The 26,329-nt window shown below is 37.0% G+C and overlaps 1 protein-coding gene across 1 annotated transcript; it reads right to left on the bottom strand.

The window, feature by feature from the left end:
- Nucleotides 1-646: 646 nt before the first annotated feature.
- Nucleotides 647-25,046, bottom strand: RELL1 (RELT like 1). The gene is made up of 7 exons (XM_075752331.1): nt 24,864-25,046; nt 13,505-13,747; nt 11,594-11,665; nt 10,280-10,337; nt 7,464-7,703; nt 6,627-6,814; nt 647-3,171 (listed from the first exon to the last, which is right to left on the bottom strand). The coding sequence occupies exons 1-6, from the start codon at nt 24,949-24,951 to the stop codon at nt 6,634-6,636; spliced, it is 882 nt and encodes a 293-aa protein (XP_075608446.1). The 5' UTR covers nt 24,952-25,046; the 3' UTR covers nt 647-3,171; nt 6,627-6,633.
- Nucleotides 25,047-26,329: the final 1,283 nt, after the last annotated feature.

Here is a 26,329-nt window from a genome sequence, read left to right as displayed (position 1 = left end):
TCAAATACAGATCTCAAAACAGATCTTGTGTGATGCAGCCAGGAACATTGAAATGAAGAACAAAAAACTGCAAACAGGATGGCACACTGATAATTACATCTCAGCTAGCCACAACAACTTGCTTTGAGCCTCCACGCTATTCACAGAGCAAAACTCATTTTTAATGCCATTTACAGATTGTAGTCATCTGTGAGAATGTAATGTAACAAATTAAGCATTGTAGTATCACAGAGGGACACAGGCTGAGAGGAAACAACTGCAAAGAGCTTCCTGTCATTTGTAGTTTTTCGTTCCACACCTTAGGAAAACAATTGAAAATAAAGATAATGCTGTGTATTTTTTTAAAAGCTCAATATCAAATATAATAAAAACTTAAAAGTCTTGATAATTTAAAAGGTCTTTAGTGAGATGCCAGCTTAAAGTATAGATTTTATTCTTTCCCATATAAAACATGGAACTAAAGTAGTATTTGCAATTGTCCTTTCTCAAGAAAATAAAACTGCTCTGAAGTACATCACATAACATAACCTTCTCACTACCTCCATGAACAAAAACTTAAGATGCAAAAGAGTTTGCATTATTTTAAGACTATGTTACAGTTAAAAGTCACTCAATGGATGTGCGCTTAAGGAAGGCACAAGCAAGCTTAAGAATCAAGTTTTTATTTACTGCTTGGTAGTACAAAAAGTTGTATATAAACTATTTTGTTAAAAATACATCTGATATGCAAATTTAAGAAAGGCAATAATATGGCAATATCCATACCCCTACAAACTAGCAGAGTGTAGTGTTAAATGCAATGAAACAGGCAGTTTCTAAATCCTCTCACTGAAGTAGCAATGCACAAATTAAGGTCTTGCACGTATCAGGTCTTGTAATACCATATGTAAGTATTTTATACAGGTAAACAATGTTTTACATATCCAACACATTTTCATTTCTTTTATTCTACATATTTCCAATGGAATCAAAATAGAAACTACTTTTAAATTAAGTAAAAAAATACATATTTCTGTTTAAAATGTCTTCCATCCTTTTGGCAAATTTACCTGCAGTATTAACTCATCATGTATCAAAACACAATATTGTCAAAATAAACTTTTTAAAAGCTTTTGTGACAGTCTAAAACCGTGGATCTCCTTTCTGAAAATTATTTGAAACTGCTTGGTTTTGCCCAATACTCCCTTTTTCCAGGAACATTTTATACTCATAGCTTTCAATCTCTTGGAAAATGAAAGATAACTACTATAACAAATATTAATTAAATTCTTCTAGAAACATTAGCTCTTCATACAAATAATCCATTGAAGCCTGAAGAAAGAAAATCAAGAATATTAAATGTATGCCTGTGAGATGAGCTTGGTGTTTATGGTATACTTAAATATTGAAGAGATTTCATATGCCAGGTTTGAATTAATGGGAGCAGAGATGCTAAACACTCAAGTTCCAGCCCTGGCCAAACAGTTATTTTGTGTTCTCAAGGATGGACAATTATCTCTAAAAATATCCATTTTAAAAGCAACATAAACCATTTATTCTTTTCAGAGCTCTGGTGAATGCTGGATTTATGTATTTTTTTTTTCAAAGATAGCATCAGTGAAAAAAATCTCTATTGATAAGGCAAGTTAGTATCTCATGGATACAAACAGGAAGACCAGCAGCAGCACATATTTCCAGCAAGAGTGAAATAAACTTGATGTTTTCTGACAAGACATGGGAGTATCTAATACATAAGAAAGATTAATTTTTATGTTTGTACCCATTGATTAAGACTGCATAAACTGATGAAGAAACATGATTCTCAGATCTCAAGGAGAAACACAGTTTAGAGCACTTGGACTAAAAGGATTGGAAGTATTAATTTAAAACAAATAAATTCCAAAACAAACATTGATTTTCATTGAGTTCATAAAGTAGATTAAGTTACTTTATAGTTCTCAGAATATAGTGCAATCTCTACTAAAACATACTAATGCATTACATTAGAGCTTAAATTCTTAGGCACTCAGAACAAACGTTATTTTTCAGTTTATTACACAGCAAAGTTTGCTGAAGTATTGCAAAGATTTACCTCCCCAAAACAAGTAACAGCACAAAGAAGAGATCACGGTAAGTAGACACAAAGAATTAACATCACAAAACCATCACTGGTATTTTTAGCTGTAGGTCACACTTAAAATATAAAGGGAGTGACACTGGCTTAAGATTTTGGTGCCAAAAGAGCTACCCTCAGTCCAATAAAGCCACTCTGAAGTACTTTAGTATATACTCCATAAATTTTTAATGTCAAATATTCCATATCCTTATCTAATGGTTGAAATATGTTGCCTTAGCTTAATAAGGAGCCTGTGGGTAAAAACAAAAGAGAAAGGTGCCTATTAGGCATTCTTCAAATATGAGTGACTAGTGACAAGAAAACAGGAGAACTAGTGGCCTTGAGGAAAGTAACCTTCCCAAAAGCTCACCTAACTGCATAGAAAAAGATGCTCTTCAGCCTATGTTAAGTAGCAAGGAGGAAGTAAGGGGGAGGGGGGAAAACAACAATTTAATTTAACATCTGCACACAGCTGAACCACTCTGTACTGTGAAGTGTCACTTCACAGAGTCTGAGGGCTTATGTACTAAAGGCACACATGCAGATTTTGGCTGAAATAATTATTTCCTTGTATGTTTTGCTTGGCTACTGGCAGTTAGATTAAAAGAGTATTTTCATCTTCCAAAGGCTGGCTTTTATCTTCAGCAAACACTTGTCAACTCTGGAGGGGAAGAGCAGAGGAGAAAAATCCAGATGGTCCAGAGGGGTGAACACAGTTTATCCATAGGGTAATCATATTACTCGTAATATTGAGCTCATTAAAAATACTTAAGTACAACAAAATTAAGATTATTTGATAAGGCTTTTACCTTTCCTGTCCAAAAACTTCTATGTATTTTTTCTTTCCAAGATGAAGCCCAACATTTGGTATGAGGTCCACACAGCTCAACAGTATGTGTCTAAATCTTACTGACTTCACTGGTGAAAAACCATTGTTTAACCTTGCACGGATGCCATCACAGAACTTCTAAAACACTACAATGCCATAAATACATTTCCTTAAATAGTACGCATCTCTTGGGAGTTTTTGGTTTTCTCCAAAGTGCTAGCAGACAAGCTTCTTCTAAAAGTTCCACCTGCAAGAGAAGAAAACAATTCCAAAAATAAGCCTCAATAGCAAAATTAGTTTTAGGATGAACATGCCAATTAAAAAGTTAGCAGATACTCTGAAATGGAAAAAAAAATGCCACAATCACATGACATGGTTGCTGTGCATTTCAAGTTTAGCATATGAAATCCTAAAGGAAAGGAACTAAAAATTCAGCTGGTACTCATGAAAAGTATGGCCAAACACATGGACAAACTGACAAATGACATCACAGTGCAAAGTGCATACAACTTTGAAAATTACACTAGGAATGGAAACTATTATGTAGCTTTGGTGTACCTGTACCCTAAGCTTTTATTTACCCAGTAGCTTACAATGGATGTGCAAGAGCTCAATTCCAAATTTCTATTTCCATTATCAGCTGTATATCTACTACCTTACATCCCACTAAGCATATTTTAAACAAAAGCAACTGACAAAATGGAGTCTGCTGAGAACAAGGGCCTTGGAGACATGGAGAAGACATGCTACAACTTCGAATGATGCAGCCAGCAAGACACTGGGATAAGCTGAAACACTGTAGAGGTCACTTCAAGAAAATACTATGAGCATGTCAGCTTAGGGGAAAAAAAACCCTGAACTTGAGAGCAGCAATTAATGCAAGCAACCAGTAATATTACGTCATTCAGGCACCACCCAACTCAGGAATTCCATCTCATACAGAAACTCTCAGTAACAGCAGTTAAAGTCAAGCTACAAAGCACAGAACTAATGCCTCCAAATGCCGGAACAAACCTTTTCTGGCAGCAGGTAAACAGACATTTATGTCTGCCTTCTTCCTCTGCACCTGAAGATCTGAGCCAAATTCTCCAAAACTATATGCTTTTTATCATATATTTATTGGCTGGAGGCACAGACATCTTAAATGCTGCTTATCTGTTCAGTTTCAGTAAATTAAGCTATAATAAATTATTAGAAGTTCGAAATAAGTAATTGAAGTAAAGGTCTAACTACTACCTCTTCATATGTGAACAGCTTTTCAGGGCAGTGGACAAAAACCCATCTAGAACCATGCTAGGGAGCACTATCATACTCTTTCAAGCAAGATGTGTTTATTTTTTGTAGCGCACATCAAACAGGGCTGGCTAGTTTCCCAGATCATTTACAAAATAGTTCTACTGGACTGGAGAGACCTTTACAAGAGATTCTGTGGAGCCACTTCTCTGCTATTAGAATATTTGTTTTCAGAAAGGGCAATACTTTAATCCTAAGGGATGTTCTACAACAAAAAGCTGCCATAGATGGACATTTAAATTTTTTTATAGCTATACTGTTATAGCTCTCTAGAGAACAACTTATTTTTAGATTAAAGTAGTAATGGCTTAAATTTAGGGAAGAACTTTTAGGTACAGTTTTCTTATTTAGGAAAGGAATGAACAAATTAGAAGGAAAACTGGACTACAAAACATTTTTAGAATAATTTCAAAATATTTTTTTTAAATCAAAGTGCACTGGAATTAATTTTATTTTCATATATGCCCTTTTCCATTTCTGATGTTTAAAGAGAAGATAACTAGTCAGCCTTTAGTCAAAAAACATATCACAAACATGCTGATCATGCTACCATTAGAGATACAGAAAAGAAAAAATAATCATGGGATAAAAAATACAATTAGCTGGACATGAAAATGCCAATGCAGCCAGTAAATGAAGAGGTTATCTCTTATTGCATTTAGCTAATACTGATTTTTAAATGAAAGAAAGGAAAAAACCCAACACTCACATCAACAAAAAAACCCTGAGCACAAGGACATTATTCTGAATCAGAAATTAAGAGCAAAGATTGTCTTTCACTGACATCTGTGGATCCTTCACAGATTACAGTGCAGCAATGAGACAGCAGCCACTAGAAAGCAAAAAACCCCAACCATCCCTACAGTCTATCATCTACCTCCAAGGCAGGACCAGCTGTATTTACACTGGCTTTGACAAGCGTTTGTCTAGTTCGGTCTTACAAATGTCCAGCAATAGAGATACCACAGCTTATTCCACCTTCTTAATTTTTGAAACCTGAACTCCACCTCCTTGCAAATGAGCCTACTATTTACCTTCTTACCCACAGCTTTTTAAACATTTGGAACCATATAACATATCCAAGTCTTTCTTCCTCTATGGCAATGGTTCCAAAAAACTGGGTATCATTTCATGAGGAGGCTCGGAGTCCAAACAAACACACTCTACTTAGTTCCAACAGTCATACCTGTGCTGCCAGTAAAGGTTCAGAGGAAGTATCCCATTACAAATCAACTGTCTACTTTGTCTTCCTTTCTAAATTGATATAATTACAGAATGTTTTCTTAATGAATAAGCAACAGATGAAGAGAAAAGGCCATGTCTTGTACCTTGGCCTCTCAGAATTTAACCTCAAAATACTCGAGGGGTTTGGGGTCTTCTTACATTTTTAAACATACCCAATTTTGCCTTGTGCACTTCCCTCTCACGTTTGAGGTTACTGAGAGTTTGAAACTGGACTGAGCTGACACAACCTGACTGTATCCTCTCTCTCAGCATTGAGAGAGTTTGGCACTGTGCATTTTGTTCACTTTCTTCAAATCCAGTGCCTTCATTTTGTCACCCCAGAGTCCCTTTCTTCCCCAAGGGTCAAGCTCTGTATTTTGAATCACATTTGTGTAAAATCACCTTTCCCCTTTCAGATTATCAGGGTGTCATCAGTTGGAAGGAAATCATATTAACTTACAGGGTTTTTTTTCCCCTGACATTCTTAACCATTACAAAAAAAAAATAGTAGTCAGGGGTGCATTCCAAAACCATGCCAGACACATTTTTGACATGCATAATGGGGTACCTCAAGCAATTCACTGCAGTTTAATGACTCACAAGAAAACTCCAACCTCCTGGCTTAGTAACCTACCATAGATCCCTGCGATACGAGCATTTTCATGTATCTCCATTCTTATTAGCCAAAGCTCCACTGATCTATCAGAGAAGTATCTAGTAAGCAGTCACCTTATAAAAGCACACAGTACAGGGCAGCAAGCATAAGGAAGAAGCACTGTAGTTATTCCAGTAATGCAGCTGTCAGCAGCATTTGTTTCTTTTGGGTAATAAACACATTGCCACTAAATCTGAACCATCATTTATTGACAAAAATTACCACGCACATGTTATTTCTTGGACCAGTCATGCCACCTCCACAAAGTAGTTTTTATTTCAGCATCTACCCTAATTACAAAGTCTTAATAAACAAATAGGTCAGAATTTGATGTATAATTTAGCCTTTGCCAATCAATCATTCACTGAGTGATCAAATATAATTTTTGCAGACTTCTGTAGAAACTTTTGAAATTGAAAGATGAGTTTCCACGCAGAACTGATACATTTTCAACTTCATTTCTCTGTACTGATTATCTTCACTTATTTCACAACATACCGCTTTCAATATTAGTTCCCAATGTTCGATACCTGCAGTTTACTCTGAGCTTCTCCTCTCTTGCATCTCCTGTTTCACAGGTGTGGCAGGTGCTTCACTCACTTCCTGTTTCACAGGCGTGGCAGGCATATCACCATTGACACTCTCCACACCAGTAACAGACATCAAGCTTTTTCTTTCTTTGGAATTCGATTTGTGCTCCACTTTTGTCACTCTAAATCTGAGGTAAGCAAAAGAAAGATTCAGTTATATTTCCCCAGAGAGTAGTTAGAGCATTCTCAGTACCCAGTGTATGGACAGGAACACGTTTTCAGGTCGCAAGACCTAGGTAACAGAACAGACACCTACATGGACCCAGCTTCACGTCAGAGTAATCTTCCTTTCCGTTATCTACACGTACTTTTAATATTCACACTTTCTCAGGGAACTGTGATTTAAAGCAGAACCCACAGTTGCATACTAGTACTTAGAGGAGTAATTTTCTAAGACAACCACAACCTAAGCTAGGAATTAAACAAATGAAACAGAATGAAATGGTTTCTATATCTCATGCTTACTTGAGAAACATCAAAGTCAGAAACAGAGGAATTTATTAGTAAGCAATCCTTGTTTCTTTTTAGCCACTATCAATACAGCAATAGCTTTGGATTTATACCCACAGTAAATCCCCATCTCTTTACATAGTTCTAAAAAAAAAAAAAAAATTAAGTTTGTTTCCTTCCAGAAACAACTTCAGTCTAATAGTGACAAGATTACAAAAAAACAATCACTGATGCTATAAACAGAGTAGAGTCAATGAATATCTGATTCAACATGGGCGACTGCAGCATCCTTAATAAAAGTATACCATAAAGTGACCTAAGTCTTACCTTCCCACAGAAAGGACTGTAACTTCTCCAAGACGACTTCTCCTATGCTCTTTAGATTTGTGAGCTGGCTTTATAAGGTGCCATCGCTTGTGGCTACAACGAGTACAAACATCCTTTTCTACCACTCCTCCAACAGTATGGAAGTGATGGTTTTTGCAGTTGTGTTTAAATGGAACAGCACCAGGTGACAAAGGAGATCCTGGACTCGTTGGACTCCCAGGAGAGGTAGGAGATAAAGGGCTGTAGGAAAAAGGAGAAAGGAAATTTAATGTTTACTATAAAATCCCGTTACTTAAAAATGAAAAAAAGGATAAAATATAACCATCAGTTATGTCTAGTGAATAGCTTTTTTTTCCAGAGACTGCTTATTTGTGAGGATGTCTGGCTTAAGGTTCCCTCTGATATCATATTTTTGCAGTTAAAATCACTTCCATAAAGTAATTCAGCTGCAGTCATGTGGTGAAGGTAACTATTACAAAAGGCAAGGAAGTGAAACAAAAAATCAGCCTAAAATAGAACAGGTTACATGGACTTATATTGATGAAGACATCTAATTAGCTGATTAAATTCACACTTGCAAAACTACTTAAAGTACTTCAGAATTGCTACAGTATCTTTAAGAACTCACAGAAGAATAGCATAGTCCCACAATATTGCAAAGAGGCAAAACTAAAATATATACCATGACAAGAAAAGAAAACAACAGGTAATTCAGCTTAAGTGTCAGAAAAACGCTTTTTCAAAGTACCTAGAAAGAAAAAGCAGTACAACCACCAACAGGCATTTACTGACAATATCTAGTCAATCTAATTTGTTTCTAAAACAGAAAAGAGGATAGCATAGATAGAAAGCAGATGATGTACTTTTTTGGACAGCAGCATCAATTTTGACACTGTCTTGCAAAACATTCTCCTAAAGCAAGCTAGAGCTCAGTGCATTAAAGGTGAAGTTACCATAGCGTAAAGTAGCACACCTCATTAAAAAAACCAACCAACCAAACAAAAACACCAAAAGAGACATACCAGGAAGTTATATATCAGTAGCCTACTACGAAACTGGAAAGACATACTAAATGTGGTTATTCTGGTCCTGGCAATACTCAGTGTTTTAAATAGTTCCTTGGGTAACAGAATAGAAGAATAGCTAAAGTACCCATAAATTTTCAGTCACCCACAGTAACTGTAGAAGACAAGATGAGAAATTACGATGATCAGGGAAGAGCCTGTGTGTGAAAGACACATTTATACATACATAAATCTTATTAAAAATACTGGATGTATTGCAGTAAGGACAACACAATTTTCAGTACTTTAGTAGAAAAACTTTACAAACCCAGATTAAAAAGCAACTAGCCAGATGATCATTCTTCAGAAAAAGGTAAAGATCACAAGCTGAACATGAATCATTACAATGTTGCTTAAAAAGGACAACTTTCACAGCAGAAATAACAGGACTATAACCTGTGAACCTAAAATTACATTACTCAGCATTAATCATGCCTCAGCTGAACGTTCCATCTAGTTTTAGACATGTTATTTCAAGAAAAATACTAACAAACTGAAGAGTCTCCAGAGGAGAACAGAAAGAACAAATTAAGGAAATAAAACATGCTGTTAAGAGACTGGAGTTACTTAGATGTTTATTTTCAAAACAAAAATATTGACAGGAGACATTTATTGGTCTTCAAACAAATAAGGGAATGCTATAAGGGAAATAAAAGCTGTTTAACATCTGAAGCAAAGACAGGAACTAATGGTTTTAAGTGGCAGAAGTGCAGATTTTACTTAGTCATTACTATTTCTATCATTATGAAGTGTTTCATAGTGCACCAGATTTAAAGAAATACAATGGATTTGCACTTGAGTTACTATAGCTTTAAGAGTATCTGTCAGAAATGACATAAGAACAAACAAGCATTTTCCCTTCCCCTTACTTTTTTGTATTTTAGTTCACCACTGAAACAATAGCCTAAAACTCCCAAAATAACATCACACATCCCTACAAAAAAAGATTGAGTTAAAATTCAAACAAATATTTCTGCTGCACTGTAAGTTTAAAACTAATTCCTATACTTAAGAAAAAAAATTGAACTTACAAAAGTTCAATAACCAAGCCTATCACTGTTAAAACAGGATATAAGTGGTTGCATACTCAAACTATCTGTTTTGCTGAAACTATACACTCCTTTATTAGTGACACAGTACTACTTGAACCTTCATCTTCTCTGCCTTGAATATGAACGCAGGATTACATATGAAGAGTATTTAGAGTAGTAAAGAGATAAAGGTACTCATGTACAGATACAAGTACTTCTACACAAATGATGCTTCTGCAACTAAAGCGCTAAACTACTTTCACTACATCATTCTCTAAATAGGTGTGTAGTAAAAAAATATAAATATAAATTATTACCACAATTATAAAGAAAAAAGTAAACCAGAAGGAGAGACAGAAAGAGATGTCTATTTTAAGTTAGCATCCATACAAATGAAACGAATGCTGCTTCTGTTCTTTCAAGTCAGAGTTCGGCTTACTAAGCCAAATTCTAAGTAACTTCACCCTAAAGCAAACAAATATTTGCAGCCTCTGTAAATCTTTAGCCCAAAAAGCAATAAATCTGTTGTTACACAGCTAGAACTCATAACCAGAAGAGCCAGTTACTAACCCAGGGCATACATTAAAATTTAGTGACTCAGAGACACCACAAGGAAATCAAAGTATTATCCTCTCAGCTGATAACCCAGGAAATAAAACCCTTTGAAAGGGTACATTTTTAGTTGCCTCAAGAAACATGCATTAAAAAGATGAGTAATTACCTTTCAGGTTCAAAGACACTGCTATCTGCCACCATGGCCTTTAACACATCAGCATTTGCTGCAATGAGAATAGATAGATTTCTTCAAAAGTGTACAGCTCTAAATTTAGAATAAACAAACAGCACAATTAAAGGTCTTCAAAGAAATTTCATCTAAAAGAAAGATGACTCCATTAAGTATATCTCCAAAAAGGAATGAGAGAAAATTATGCAAAAAAGGTAATAAAATTCTATGGGATTTTCTTAACACGAACTACTGAAATTACAGTTCATACAGCACTCAAAGCTTTGCCCCAACACAAGCCATATAATGTAGCCATCTGCACAACACTCACAAACAAGAGCTCTGAAAACTCTAAAACATCCATCTGATCACAGGAGTATCATCACCTCATATATATAAAGAACTTAAGATTATAAACACCAGTTTAAGTGAGCCTTATAAAGTGCAGATTAATTATCAGCCAAGAGCTATGGATTACTCACATATTCTAAAAAATCCAAACCCGCGCACATGGGGTACCTAATCCCAACCTTGAGGAAAAATACACAAGCTCAACAGTTATTAAGGGGAGAGGGGAGGAAACACAAGGAACCCAACCCAAAACCACAGCTTTTCCAGAAGATTAGTCTTCATTCAGAAGTAACTCAAAGCAAGTTCAATGCTTAGGAGAACTTTGATTTATACAAATATAAAAAGCTAAAAGTTCTTGTACTATAAAAGCACGCAGTCTCCTAAATGTTTCTTCTACTGGGCAAATATATTCTGAACAAACTGTTCCATGGGCTACTTCAACGTGATTTTATTTTTTCAGTCATATCTTCTTTATCCTTTACTTTACTACACAGCACATGAAGATAACATGTTCAAAATTCAACGTTAGTGCTAGTCTACTCTGTTGTCTCAATTATGCACAAGCCTTTCATCAGACAACAGCTGCAGGAATTGTTTCAAGACAACAAGTTTAATCTGGTCAAAATGTAAAATTTCACATGCTTTAAAGATTGCCATTAAGAAAGAAACCTTAGCTTTTGCTTCACAAAAAAACCAAAATGATGAACCAAGAAAAAAAAAAATCAAACACCCAATATCAAGAAATGCCTGAACCAAACTTACTATACAAAGTAATTTTCAGGAAAGGGGATAAATTTTCCTATTTTGTTTGAACTTACTGCCTTCTGAAGGCAATCTCAGAGTTAAGCATGTACAAAGTGGTTATTAATGAAGACACATACTTCACAATGTCTAAAAAAGATGTACTTGTTATAGAACACCATCACAAAGGCTTATAACTTCAATATCACAATACTATACCTTCATTTTTCATAATGTAGTTAACAATTTGTCCCACAGTGTCGCTATTCTCATGTATAGTTTCATTCATTTCTGTGCAAGGAAATAAATATGTTGTCAATATCTTGGCCTTCCAAATCAAGAATTGATTTATTTTAATCCAAAATAAAAACAAAAAAACCCAAGCCAAAACAAAAACCAAACACACACCAGAAAGGGTTACATAAAAAAAAAGAAGACAAGATCACTTTGGAGAGAAAGCTTAGATGAAAGTTTTGAGTCCTTATGCAGGAAAAAATATAAACACAAGTTTATGGAATCTATACCTTGGTTCTAACATATTCATCCAAGACTTGAATAAACTCAGTATTTTCAGAAGCATACATCAAAATTCCTTCTCTAGTTCATAAGGAGACAAAGAAAGCAGTATTTCTAGTTCTAACCATAGGGAGGAAAACAAACAAAAATCATTACACTGTCCCAAGTCACTTTTAAAATAGGTATTATTGGCTTCTACTAGAAGATGGATTCAGTTTAAGTTTTTCACCATAACTACAAGGATATAACATTTGATTTCTTTTTTTTAATTTAAAAAAATTCTCATATGACTACAGGAGCAAGGGATTTAAGAAAGAAACCTCATGACTATACTTAATACTTTGGGAATCGATTGTACCACTAACAATACTGGAAGCTTCCCCAGAATAACCTCAGAAGGCAGAGAAAGATCAGGGAGAGAAACAGAAAACAAAGAGGCACAGCTCTGCCCTTCCCTAATAATTGTTATGACTAGCTTTATAAAGAAAGAAAAATTTAAAAAAATAAAAATCATAGGATTGAGGCAAGTTTGATAGGCAAGACCCTAAATTTGTCTCTAAGGAGTAAATTAGGGGATTCCTCATCTCTGTACCAACCCTTTGTCTTCATCCTAAAACCTGCAAATTTGCAATGCAACTTAAGACACAGCTACTACGCCAAACTAAGACCTAAAACTTGTTCCCCTTTCCATTACCACTCACCTTGCTGTTACCACTCAGGTGAACTAACAGATCAGATAGTCCCACTCCCTGCGTACATGCCCCAGGCAGTAATTGCTGAAGAACTTACTGACACATCGTTACTGCACTGCTTGGCTCTACCCTTACCACAGAGCCACTGTAATTTGCACTTATTATAAACCTACTGACAGTAATTATTTGGGAAAAAGGAGGAGGCCAAAGGTATTTACAAGTGATTTGGCCCTTGTTTTAACTTAGCCAAATGCTATACTGGGTTACCATAGCCCTTCCCAAGTGATAACACTCTTTTCTTGGGTTTTTTTTGTTGTTGGGTTGGGTTTTTTCCCCCCCAAGTAAGAGAAGATGGCAATGAGGACCCATAAAAACAAGAACACAAACAAACATTAGAACAAAACCAAAGATATCTTTAAGAAAAAGTAAAGCAGCACAAATTACATGGAACACAGACACTCAGTCCAAAGGCTCCATTTTACAATGAGAAGGGAGATGGGAACAACAGCACAACAGGAACAAATTAAGATTGCTAAACATAAAACTAAGATTTATTTTTTTTTTTTGCTTTAAAAGGCAGCTTTTTGTCACTCAGAATTATGTATACTTTGTTGCTAGCAGCATATGGAATGCAAAAAAGCAATCTGGCGACTCTGCAGTGTATAGTTTCAAACAAATATACCGGATACTTTGATCCCTCTAAGCCCTTAATTGATGTTAGAGGACTTGCATGGGAAATTGGAACGCTCTCTAGTTTTGATTGGCAAAGATCAAAACCCAATAGATATATAATGGTAATAAAAATATTTTTCTTAACATTGTTTTGATGTCAAAGATAGACAGAAATGACAGAAGTTTCACAATAAATTATTCCATAGTAGCTGCAATGTACATAAGTTGTTTATTAGACTTTTTTGATTACCTATTTTTTCATCAATTTTTTCTTCTTCTACTTGTTCAGCCTCAGTTGTACAACGATATCCTTTTTTCTTAAGGACATGACAGATGAGGATCCCCAAGAGACCCATGATGAAGAAAACAGGAACCAATGCAAAAGCAATATACTCTAGGTGTTCAGCCTTGCCATCATTGCCATCAGTTTTAGTTGTCAAAGTAGTTGTCTGTAAGTCATAGCTTGACAAAACCTGGATAAACTCTCCATTACCTACATAAACAAAGACACACAGTTATTACTATACACTACAGATCACTTTAAAGCATTTAGAAAATTACAAGCATGACCAAATCCCCATAGCATCAATATGATATACCCTCTGTGATGACCAGAATGGACAACACACACTCTATTGGCTGAGAGCTCACACCAATAACAGTAGATATTCCCTCTTCATAAAATGATTAGAAAACATCTAACATACAAAAAACTCACATCATATTTCTTCAATGTAGCAGTGCAGAACAAACCATATTCCAGCCTGATAGGCTCGTAATCTCAACAAGAGGGCTCAAGTATTTCACAGAAGAATAATACCGCCATTGCTCCTTGTTCCCATCAGAGGAATTGTATGGCATTTTCCTCACTGATTCTAAGTTCATGCAAAATTGCTTAAAAAACATGGATCCTTCCCTAATATAGGAGTACACACATGACTCAGTACTGACCCTAGCAACGAAAAAGTACCAGGTTTGAGAGAAACCACCCTGATTTTTTTCTTAATAGTGAAATTTCACAGCACAAAAGAATGAACATTTACCCTCTGCTCATTTGTAAATCGTTTTGTATTTAAACCTGAAACAGGTTAGGAAAGAGGCTTTTTTTTGTTTGCAAAGAATTTAAGTCACAGCATAGGCACGCACTAACTCTATACCCACAATAAAACATTTTTGTTTCAATTAACCTCTGAAATTAACTGATGTATATTACACATTACAGACCAGCCTTTTGAACCATCAAAAATATAGAATATTTACATTAGAATGGACCTCTGAAGTTCATTAGTCCAAATGCTGCTAAAAGCAGCTCTGATTAGATCAGGTTCCTCAGGTAAGCTCCATCTGAAGGATGGACATTCCACAACATTTCTGGGCAACCTGTTCCAATATTTGTCTACTTTAACAGCCAATATACACAGATAAATAAAAATCTCAGTAAAAGTATACAAGTTCAACTGTTTGGCTAAATCCAAAAATACATTTGTGCATACTCAAAATTCCTTCTGAGCCTCTAGAGTTTATATACACTCCACACTCCATATAATAAAAATTTAAATATTACTCTTCCAACATGCCAGAATATTCCTGCATTTTTACCATTTATTCTTCTCCTCCACTTCAGGTGAAAACAATTTTTGGAGTAGGAAAGAATGACAACAAAAAAGACCAATAAAAAAAATCTAACACTTTTTCAAGATATTTTCCACCCACTTGTATTAAAATGGACAAGGCAATTCACAATCTTTCCATTAAACCAACTGGTTGAAGGAACGAAGACTCATCAGAAAACCATTTACATGACAGTGACACTTTCACAACAAGTGTCTAGAACAATCAACTCCTTCCCCTTTTAAAAAAAATTAATACAAGCCTCCAGAAAATTGCCAAAAAACTGTTATTCCACAAATACATCTACTGCACTGGCTGTGTAACTAAGTTGTATTTGAAAAATACCAGTAAGGCAACAGATAGCTAAGAAAATATTTGTAAAACTGCAGTTAGACGTTTACCTTATTTTTCTTTATATGAAAACACTAAACCTTTTATTTTTAAAGTATTTCTGATGTTTTTCAGGACAGTCCTGAAGTGTCAGTTCAGTAGTAATACACAAGACTTGCTCAAAGTGGAAAAAATACTGGCATTTCTTTGAAATAACAATTGATAAAAACCCCATTAGCAAAAAGAAAAAAGAAGTGTTAAGCATTTCTCTAAACTAATTTTCTAGACAATAGTACACATGCAGAGAAATAAAAAGGAAAAATAGAAAGAAATGCAAACAAACTACTGAACAGATCACGAGGCTAAATGCTAAAATAAAATCTCAGGATGTTTGCTTTGGTCAAAGCTAGATGGCTTAGCTTACTCCCAAAACCAAAAAAGAAAGCTATTCACTTTTAAGAAAGACTAGCAATCCTAACTGTATGCAGAATTTACTAGATAAGTAACCTTTAGAAGCTTTAACTTATGCCTGAGAAGGACAATGGAACACTGTCTACAATTTAATACTTTAAGACTGCAATTATTTTACAGTACAAGGAAACAAAAGATGAGAAAGGTTAATGGACACAATCATGTAACTCAGAAGGTTCATCTTACATACAGTTTATTTGCTTTCTAAGAAATTATAATTAATTTTTAATATACAAAAATAAAAGGGTTGGGTTTGGTTTTTTGCTAAACCAGCAGGTAGCAACAGCTACAAAGTCCCCCTCTTAATCACACAAAATAGCTTAACTTACTTCCCAGGCAGGAAAAAAGCCATCACACCAGAAAAGTATTATTTTGATGACTATAACATCTCAGAATCTAAGAAATCCAACTTAAATAGTATACATCACAAGCTCAGAAAGGTACTAATAAATAAGCATCCCTCATGTTCAAATAAAGACAAAAATAGGCAGATGCTTTGGATTTTGTGGCACGTTATCCATTTTAAGAATGAATGGGAAAGACCTTCTACACTATTTGAGACATAAACAGCCACTTACTAATCAAGCTAATGGGTGAAAGGACAAATCAGGATCACAAAATGACTACAACTTGACTTTTCAGGTTTTCTACCTCTTTGTAGCAGGAGTGGGATGCATTGTCCAAACAAGTAACATCTCTTGACATTTCTCTCTAACCATAGTAGGTATCTCCCACTTCAAACCTAAACTGCATGGCTAAAGGCCCATGCTTCAGACTCTCCAAGTTGTCCATCACTAGTTTCTCCAGAATTCCAAGTGGCTTTAAGAAGTCCCTTTCCCTTCAGTCCTCTGCTACCCCACTGCCTGTGCTCCTGCCAGACCATAGCCCTGCGAACAGTTTTAAACTGGATTATCAAGATGACCAGGGTTTAAGAAAAAATGCCTTTAAAAGTATTCAGCTTTCAAGCAGTCATTTTACTGAATCAGTATAACCTGTAGTTTGGCAAACTGCTCTATCGAGACATCAAGTAAATTGAAGTGAAGGAACAAGTAACTGTGAGCAAGGATAAATGCAACCAGAACAAGCTTTCCTGAAGTAATTGAGCCATAGTCTCACAGTAGGCTCCAAAAATAAGAGTGGTAGGATTAAATACATGTAAAAAAAGTATAATGTCCTACATAATTATTTTTAAATCACCAACTTTAAACCCCATCAACTTGACATAGCCACTGAAAACATAAAATTTAAAATACAAAGCTGATTCACAAAGCTGCATACAATCAACAGAAAGGAGCAATTATACACAGGAAATGGGAAAATAGATCCCAAATACTATTAAATGTTCACAGCAAAGAACAGAAAATTCTTTATAAACCTGAGCCAATCTTAAGTTCACAAGCAACTCCAGCCACAGAGCTACATCACATTTTCAGGAGGGCAGATCATTGCTGAGCAATCACTAAATACCATATCCATCCTCCAAAAAAGCAAATCATCAGAAACTACTCAGGCTGATATCCCAGCATACCTAATATATCTCACCTGTAAATGCTTGCATAGTAAGAACCAACGGTTTGGGTTTCTTTGTTTTCTGTTTCTTTTTCTACCTACATAATCTGTTTTACAATTTAGTTAGTACTTCTGCTCATAGACTGCCACCTGGAACACCAATGAGAAAACCTCATCAGCTACAATCTATTCTGCAAGAGGTGGTGACAATCTAGGCAAATTCTCAAAGGTGACATGTAACCTATAAAAATGAAAAGAAAAATAAATAAATAAATGTGAGAACTGTGCCTATACTCACACTTTTTTTTTTCCTAACAGAAAGAGGTTGAAAAACTTGTAATTTATCAACTGAATACTCTGTAGCATAGATTAGTCCATTAATTGGACTGAGATTTAAAGAGCTTTTGAACTAGGCAGGAAAATACACTTAAAGTATTTTTTCCCCATTTAAAATGCATTAACAAACATAGATACTCCAATATACCAGCCTATATAGGATATGCCTATATGATTTTTCTTCAGTTGTCCTTAGATATCTAAAAATCTAATTCTCCCATTAAAATCCAACAAGATACAAACAACTTTGCAAGGTATTTTGCTTATTACTAGTAAAACATTAAACCAATAATATTTCTATCCAAATATATCATTTACACAAGGTCCATAAACTACTTGATGCCATTCATTTTATGTTCAGAGGTGTAAAAATTCACCAAAATCAAACCAAAAATATTCCAAAAGAAATTAATTAGCTGGATCAAATAGTGCTGTGTAACCTTCTAAGCAGAGCAAAGCACACAGCCTTCATTATCAAACACCCTACACACATCAAGACGTCTGCCCTCAAAAACCTCAGCAGTTATGACATAATGCAAAAACAAGGCTTGCCTAGCGAATGAGCAATATATTTTATGTCCCAAGTCATAGTTACATCACTCATTGTATGTCCCCTATTCCTCTTCCCCAGAGGCATATTATGCTTATTAACACTGTTGATAGTCTACCTCATTCTCATGATGTATGATGTTGCTTCATAACGGTTTTTAATGACAAGTTCAGGCCATAGTAATCTTCCTTGACTCAAGTCAATTCATACAGGAATTCATTTGTTTCAGTGTTTTGCTGTCCTGGCATTTTAATATACCTGTCATTGCATACCAGTCTATATATCAAAATTACTTGAAGATGTGAGCTAAATAAAAAAAAATCAGGAGCAATATTCAGCATGTTTAAAGTGATACTTAAGCTGTAGATCACAGATTGCATTCACGCTACTAATTCAAATCCCATGTACTTTTGTTTGATTAAAAATGAATATATGTTAGGTATTGAACTTGAATATTGTCTGCCCTTACTTAATCTTTACCTAAAAAGTAAAATATAAGAACAGTCAACCTCAGACAAGTCTTTTATACTGGTTCTAATCATTACTACTCTGACACAAAGACAGTGTTCTTCCATCTCAGCAATGGCTCAAGAAAATTTTACAGCACCTTTAGGAAATAGAATATATGAGGGGAAAAAAGCTCATTAATGAAAAAGTATTTCATCCTTCATTAAACTGCAGTTTTTACATGGCCTAGACATATCCATTAACATTCTAGTTAAACACTGTATTCCCTCCATATTAGTAAAATAATGTTTGACCACAAAAATATTCCAAGACCACAATGGCTTGAAGGCTGTGAAGCTGGAGCAGACCATGTAAGCAAAGGTACTGCCCTGTAACAAACTTTCTTTTCCCCTAAGGTTTTATAAACTCACATAAAAGAGAGAAGGGAGCACCTCTCTAAGGTGCTCATCCCACTGTCAAAAAGCAGAATTGCAATTATCTGCCAAGCATGGCTGAAGATCCTGCAAAGGTAGTAGCTTGCCCTCCACACCTATTTTCTTACTCATTGCAAATGGAAGGTCAGAACAATTCCTCCTTTAGTATCTACTATCACAATATGAGGTCCCGCTTGCACTGAATTACAGAATTACTCCTTCCTTGCTTTTAGCTGCAGGTACATGAAGATTTCACACTTGGCATGATCACCAGGACCTCCTCAATATGAGCCTCGGTTATCTCAAAGATTTGCCTTTAGTATTGACCTAAATAGACAATTCTCAAACTTTTCATAAAGCACATGAGAAGTCTCTAGAAATATTTAATATTGCTTAAAGAACTCAGATTCTTGAAAAATAAATCCTTTTTGTAACAGATCAAACCTGTTTAGTTGTTATAAGCAATATAAAACTAATTATAGTAATGCATTATTTTTTCTAAATCTCCTATACTAAACATAAGCATAATCTACATCTAGCTGATTACTTCAAGCACATTCCAGTTGTTTTTGTACTGTTTAATTTACAGAAAGTAGTCCATAAACAATGATATAATCTTCTCTCTGCTGTACTGATAAAGAATCCATTTCTTTCTTATGGTATGCCTTTTAAAGAACTTTGTTTATATTTTATGAATTTAACTGTTCTAGCAATTTACCTGCTAAAAATACACATACATATTCACTATCTTCTTCTCCATAAAGTTCAAGGAGTTACATGATCATATTTCCTTCTTTCAGGCAGGAAAATGAAATGTAGCTATCAAGCTCACAGTATACAGAAACAAACTATTGTTGGCCTTAATGTTAATTAATATTTCAAGAAATTAAATACAATCAATGTACAACCTATTTAAGTACAAGACAAACAAAACATTAAGATACGGCATATGATCTGATCAAACATCTCAGCTAAGCATAGCTGGAAAACACGTCTCAGTAGCAACATCAGCTTATGCATTTCTCTTCCTCCTCACCATTAATGTGTCAGTTCAGCCATCTATGGAAAAACAGCAATCACTTAAGGTTCAAAATAACTTAGAATATGTTTTGCTTGGGTGTTTTTTGGGGGGGGGGGGGGCGCGGGGAGAGGTGGGGGTTTTGTCAGAGGTTTTTTTTCTTCTTTTTCTTTCTTTCATACCTGGATCACTTCTAGTTCAATTCACCATGTGGACCTACACACTGTTTAAAGGGCATAATGAAAGGACTGCTTAAGCTGGCAATGCCATGAGGAGGAATGGTTAGGCAGCTGTGACCTCAGCTTACCCTGCAAGAAAAAGGCACCTGATGATCAGACCTAGCGGTTCATCCTCTCCTGGCTCTAGGGGAAGTACACTTTGAACTGCATTGAACTATAACAACACTTCCTACTGGCAGGCCAGACATCGAAGGTGAATGGATGTATGCTTTGATTTAAAGCATTCATTTTAAGTGTCATTTAAAGTGCAACTTTTTTTTACTTTAAATTAAACACTTTTAAACTCAGGCATAAAAATAAAAAGACTTATTACCTCAATTTCTTAAATACACGCTAAATACTTCACTCTAAACCATTTAAGAAAACTAACTTTATTTTTAAAAACTTACTAAGGTAATGGAGTTTTAGTGAAATTAATTAAATACCAAAAATGACCAGCTTATGTCCCTTGGCATTTCAGATGTGGTAGATATTTTCTTAAAAGAAAGAAGCTTTAAATCAGCTATTTACATTCATTCAGTACATTCAATTTATTTAGATATAACAAAGCATTCTACTATAGCTGCAGTAGAGGTTTCTGTTATGAAAGTCTAATTTCATTTTTCAGATTCTTAATTCAAGTGCTTAGCACTGTTTAGAAGTCTGATGATAATCATGTACTGACTTAATACAGGTTTTTATTTATTTCATGGTAGTAAATTTAGCCAGAACAGTTGCTGTGACTTTGAATTAAATACACTTTGTCAGAGTTATTTGATTTAAATAGTATTTTTCTATTCTGGACACTACCGTCAAATTGCCTTCATATAACTAAGCAGATGAAATAACAAGCCATTTCAGTCACAAGTCAAAATACATCACTGCCCAAAACAGGCACACAGAAAGATATTTAGGAAATGTTTAGACTTCTCTGCCTTACTACTAAGGTGGTACCTACACAAGAGACCAGGCAAACTAGAAAAGGTAGCAAAGAACAGGTTAAAAAAAGTTTATTTTCCAGAGGAAAAAACTCTTAAGTGAAAAAAACCTATTGCCTACCATTTGCTTAGGCTATTGTTCACGGAAATTGTACTTTAGGGAATATGCATAAACTGAATAACAAAGGAAAAACACCTATCATCGAAGAGGAACATTCAACAAGTTTGTGAATTCCGTTTCACGTCTAGCTTCCTTGTAGTAATCAGAACCTACAACCAGAAGTGAAATAAGCAGGAAGTCTGATGAGAAAAAGGAAGCCACATGATGAAAGAACATACTGACAACTACTAACAGTACCGCCAATTGCCGTAGAGGTTAAGCAAGGTTGTTTAAAGTTTACTGTTAAGAACAGACCTCAAAACCTTCATTAGATTTGTCAAAAGCAGTGTCTGAAAAAAGTGAGCAGAAGGATCAACCACGTTTCTTTAAAGCTCTTTCTAACTGCACCTACTTTGAGAACAAGATGCATGCAGCAAGTCTTGGGGATGGCCTACCTGAACATAATATCCAACAGCATCTTTACTACTCAACATTGTATTAAAACCATAAAACTGCAAGTTTTTCATAGTACCTCAAGCTGGAGCCTACTAAGAGTCCTTAAATTAAAGACTGAGTCTTTGGTCACTGCAAAAACTGTGATTGTGGGCAACTTTTTCAGTAGGTATGGAAAGAGAACTTTGAACTCTGAGAAACAGGTCTCCACCCTGATGATTCTTTCCTAATTCCTATTTATTTCTGAATTGCATGCCCTATTCAATACTTCCTGTAAGTTGTCTGCAAAAAGTTCTAGGCAGGCTTCCCTGAAAGCCTGAGGGTGGGGATACCTCCTATGTAAGGATAGGTCCTATTAACAGCAAACAAACTATAGCTATCAGCATTACTGTATAACGCACAGAACCCTCAACAAATTTAAACCACTGCAATTTCTACGCTTCCAGATAGAGCTTGTTAGGAACCAAAGGAAGACCAAACCTAATAAATCATCTTGTCAGTCACTCAGTCAGTCCAAAAAAATCACACCATGAAGACATTTGACATTATTACAAATTCAATGAAAAAAAAAAACCAACAACAAAAACCCCAACAAACAATGAAGAGTATCCAGAGCAGTTTTGTCCCGTTGAGAAAGGGGAAAAAATGCTATATGAACGGCAGTAACAGAGACTCAGTCCATTCCTTGTGTGTGACACAATATGCAGTTGATAATGCTGTGGAAACATAGAGACAAAAAGCTCATGTTTCACTGTTTACCAGTGTTAAAATTGCAGTGCTTACAGTGTAATTGCTTTGGTCACTACTCCAGCTGCAAAAATACACAGAACTGATGCTTTGCATTTCTGTTGGAAAGTTTTTTCCTCAAATTTCAGTTTTCAAATAAAATATGCACTGCATGCAGCTACCACATGCATTTAATTAGAGCACACCTCAGCAGTTTGGCTATTAAAAAAAAAATCTTTCCTGGACACATCAGATATTTAAAAGTATTCCATAACATGGGTAAATTTACAAGTGCAAGCAGCATTTAAGTGAGCACCATTAAATCAATGCTACCAACCACTTCATATCAACACATTTATGCAAATTAACCACCACACTAGTTTAGATGAATCAAAAATCAATTTTAACCAAAACAAGTACATCCCCTGTGTGAATATACAGCATATAAACTTACAGAAAGTAAGCAAACTCAGAGGAAGGAAAAAATTCTTTCATAGCTTTCCCATTTCCTGCTAGACTTGCCAACTTCTAGCTTTTATATGTACAAACCTATGCATCTAGATATACCAGACTAAATTACTGCTATCATTATTAAATCCTACCAATGCACATAGCATACTAACAGTCCTCCAGCATAACTGCGTTCAAGCTCAATAAAGCAATCCAGAGTATAAACATTTGTAAAAAGTCAGTATAAGCCTATGTATACACATCCTTTGGTTTACTAACATATCTGTTTACACGCTCTTCAAGATGCCAGTAGTAGGTAAACTGTATAGTAATCTCAACATGTAGAAATATGCAGTAATATGCAAAAGTAACAACCAAAGAGCAAATTAATTTATCCATTAAAAAAATATTTCACACAAAAGTAACTGAGAAGAAAGGGGAGGAAAAAAAGATAGTCATGATTAAGAAGAGAAGAAGAATCCAACAGTTCCTCTCCTCTCACCGTTTCATATGAAACATGGAAAAAAATAAAAACTAGGGCCTCAGAGAGCACTAGCTACCAGTCAACACAAATTTGAAACTCAAGATGCTTAAACTCTTTCAGTGAAATTGATCAGCCAGGGAAAAGAAAAAAAAAAAATAGAAGGTTTGATAATGCTAGTATCTTTAGCACCATTTTACTGGCCCCAGTTGTGCCCAGCAGTACTTATTTCTTTCCGCTCTCCTGAAGAGAAGGATGGACTGGATGACAAGCCTCCCATTCCTCTTGCAGATGGAGGATATCTCAATCCTTCCTGAACAAGCTGGCCCGCACCAAGTAATAATTACAGATGTACAGAAGTAAGTATCAAAAGGTTACCTGTTTCTTAACTGTTTCCACTAAGTTTACCCTCAAACAAGTTGGAACACTCTTATCAATGTCATATCACCCAAAGGTAATAAAACTGGTCAAGTTGAAAATTACGCCAGGTAAAAATGAGCGTCAGCTTAATCACAAATGTTTGAGAAGCACAAAACACACAAAAAAAGCACTTCAGACTACACATGCAACAAAATCGGTTTCACTTTGAGATTATTAGTACCATAACATTTGGACTTAGATATAAATAAAGAAAACGTCATTTAAAACTAACTTCATCTGGCGCTTGTACACGCACGAGCGTTCTGCAGAGATCTCAGGGGCTACAGTCAACTGAACTTCCAAAACCTAAACGCTAAACCAAGTTTAATCTCACAACAGACAGTGAAGTAGAAGCAATTCTTATATGCATTTCCACCTTGGGAGCCATCCGATTCCAGCTTAAAGTGAAATCAACTACGGAGGAGTTGCTAGACTCGAGTTTGTATAGTTTATTACAGTTTGTTCTTTCTTTTTGTCCGCAACTCATGGCCATACCCGACTAAATTAACAGTCCAAGGCGGGGGCTGTCGCGACATTAAGAACCGTTTTATCGCTGAAAGCACTAGTACGGGCAACACGGACAGCACCGTTTCGGCCGGCCCGCCCGAGCGGGACCCGGGACCAAGAAGCCCCCGCTCCCGCCCGAGCGCCCCCTCAGCGCCGCCGGCCGCGCTCCACCGGGGACCTCCCGGCAGGCAGGCGGGAGAAGCTTTGGGCGCTGCGACCGCGGAGCCTCGACCTCCTCCCTACTCTCTCCCCCCGGACTGCCCAGGGGACAAGGCGAAGGGGGGACGTGCCCCTCTCCTGTTACGCTCCTACGGGCCGCGGCGCAGGGACTCGAACACCAGGTACCGAGTTACCCGCCTTGGCCCCGCGACGGTGTGCGTGTGGGGGAGGTCCTGGGGAGAAGCAGCGGAGCCAGCCGTGGCAGCCGAGTGGTGAGAGAGGCCAGCGGGGCCCGGCGGCTCACACCCCCTCTGCCGAAGTCACAGCCGGCGGCGGGAGCCAGCGGGGAGGCTCAAGGGCCGCCGGCGGGGAGCGAGGGGGTCCCGGCTTGAAGCTCTCCCTCCGACGGAACTTCCACCCGCAGCGAAGGACCGAAGCCGCAGCGACCCACCGAGAGCGGAGCGGTTGCCGAGCCAGGCAGCCGTCAGGCCCAGCGAGGGAGCAGTCGGCGGGATCCCGCCCGTTGCTGCAGGAGCCATACCCGGCGCCTCAGCCGCGCTGCCTCCGCGTTGGCAGCTGCGCTCGCTGCCGCCGCCCGGCCTGGCCCAGCCCACCGGCGGCTGGGCGCGCCTTGCCCGCACGGCGCATGCGCGGAGCCGCCGGCCCGGGGCAGCGCTGCGCCCGTATCGTCCCGCCTTCAGCGAGGCGGGTGGCGGCGTCTGCTGTTGGGACTGTATCGGGGGAGAACGGGGGCTGTGCCGCGGAAACAGCTGCACGCAGGGTGTCTCGGCCTGGCTTTGAAGAAGGGGTGAGGCGTTTCTTGCGTACTTCTGTGAAGATTTTTCCGAGGTTGGCTCCCACCCTCAGAATCCGTTTAATATTTCAGTTCCTAGACGCGTTTTCCTGACATGTTTTTCCTGGGGTGCAGCGGGGAGGCAAGGTGGAGATGGGGCATTGTGTCCCGAAGGACCCGGGGCAGGCTGAGCTGACTCCTCACCCCGCTACCGAGGGGCCGCAAGGCCTTGTGGAAGGTGCCGCCACCACTGCAGCATTCGCACCGGGACGGGTTCAGAAACTTAATTATGATACAGCATTAGCTGTCCCTTAGTGCTTGGGGACATTGGTCATGCTCGCCACATCACCTCTTCCCATACCCGAGGCCTCAAATTCGTGCTTTATTCCTTAATTCTTCAGAGCTAAACTCCAACTTAGATTTACATTCTGGTAAACTAACTACAGTGCTTAAACTTTGGCCCACTTTGTATTTCAGCATCTGCCACTGTACTTTTTACTGACGTGGCACGAAAGTAAGTCATATTCTTCTATCAAGGCAGAGGCAATTACAGCTTTCCTGAAGTTCCAAATACATTACTCTAAATTACTCTAAATTGCATGATGCATGCAGAAATCGCCTTATCAGCCACTGACTAGAGCTCTCTGCAGCCAGATTCAGCATGCCAGGCTGCCACCTTCTTGTTTGGGGCAATCGGCCGATGTCACATCCCTCCCTTTCTCCCTGCTCCCTGCAATCTTCTCCTCTGGTAAAGAAAATACACAGAAAATTATGTCCTCAAAAATAGTACGTCAGTGCTATTTGTGCACTTGAAAAAGTGCCCTGGAAATAAACACAGTTTTAACCCTTTGCCTCTGTGCTTGACTGTCAGCTCTATTCATGGTACAAACTGTAGCCACTATTTCTTACACAATTATGATTTTCAGAGATACACATACAAAAAGATCAGGATTATTTAGTATCTGAGATCAACATGTTGACAAGCGAAAAGCAAAAAAGCTGTCTTTTATCCTTTTGGGGATGAGGGGAAAAGGCCTTGCCAGAGAATAAGCATTTTCTGAGTGTAGTGACAGAGCACTATTGATTATTTAGATACTTGTTTACATTTCCATTTTTAGCATCTA

This window comes from Balearica regulorum, chromosome 4 (genome assembly GCF_011004875.1).
Source record: "Balearica regulorum gibbericeps isolate bBalReg1 chromosome 4, bBalReg1.pri, whole genome shotgun sequence".
NCBI classification, from domain to species: domain Eukaryota; kingdom Metazoa; phylum Chordata; class Aves; order Gruiformes; family Gruidae; genus Balearica; species Balearica regulorum.
The sequence above is the reverse complement of the archived record's forward strand: the minus strand, read 5'-3'. Positions and strand labels throughout refer to the sequence as shown.

What these genes read in the sequence shown, in the direction of transcription:
- RELL1 (XM_075752331.1), bottom strand. Translation starts at nt 24,951, where the DNA reads ATGGCTCCTGCAGCAACGGGCGGGATCCCGCCGACTGCTCCCTCGCTG. An exon ending in CGGCAACCGCTCCGCTCTCG is followed by an intron (nt 13,748 to 24,863) that starts GTGGGTCGCTGC and finishes TTGTTTATGTAG; the next exon opens with GTAATGGAGAGTTTATCCAG. An exon ending in CTACATTATGAAAAATGAAG is followed by an intron (nt 10,338 to 11,593) that starts GTATAGTATTGT and finishes TTCTCATTGCAG; the next exon opens with CAAATGCTGATGTGTTAAAG.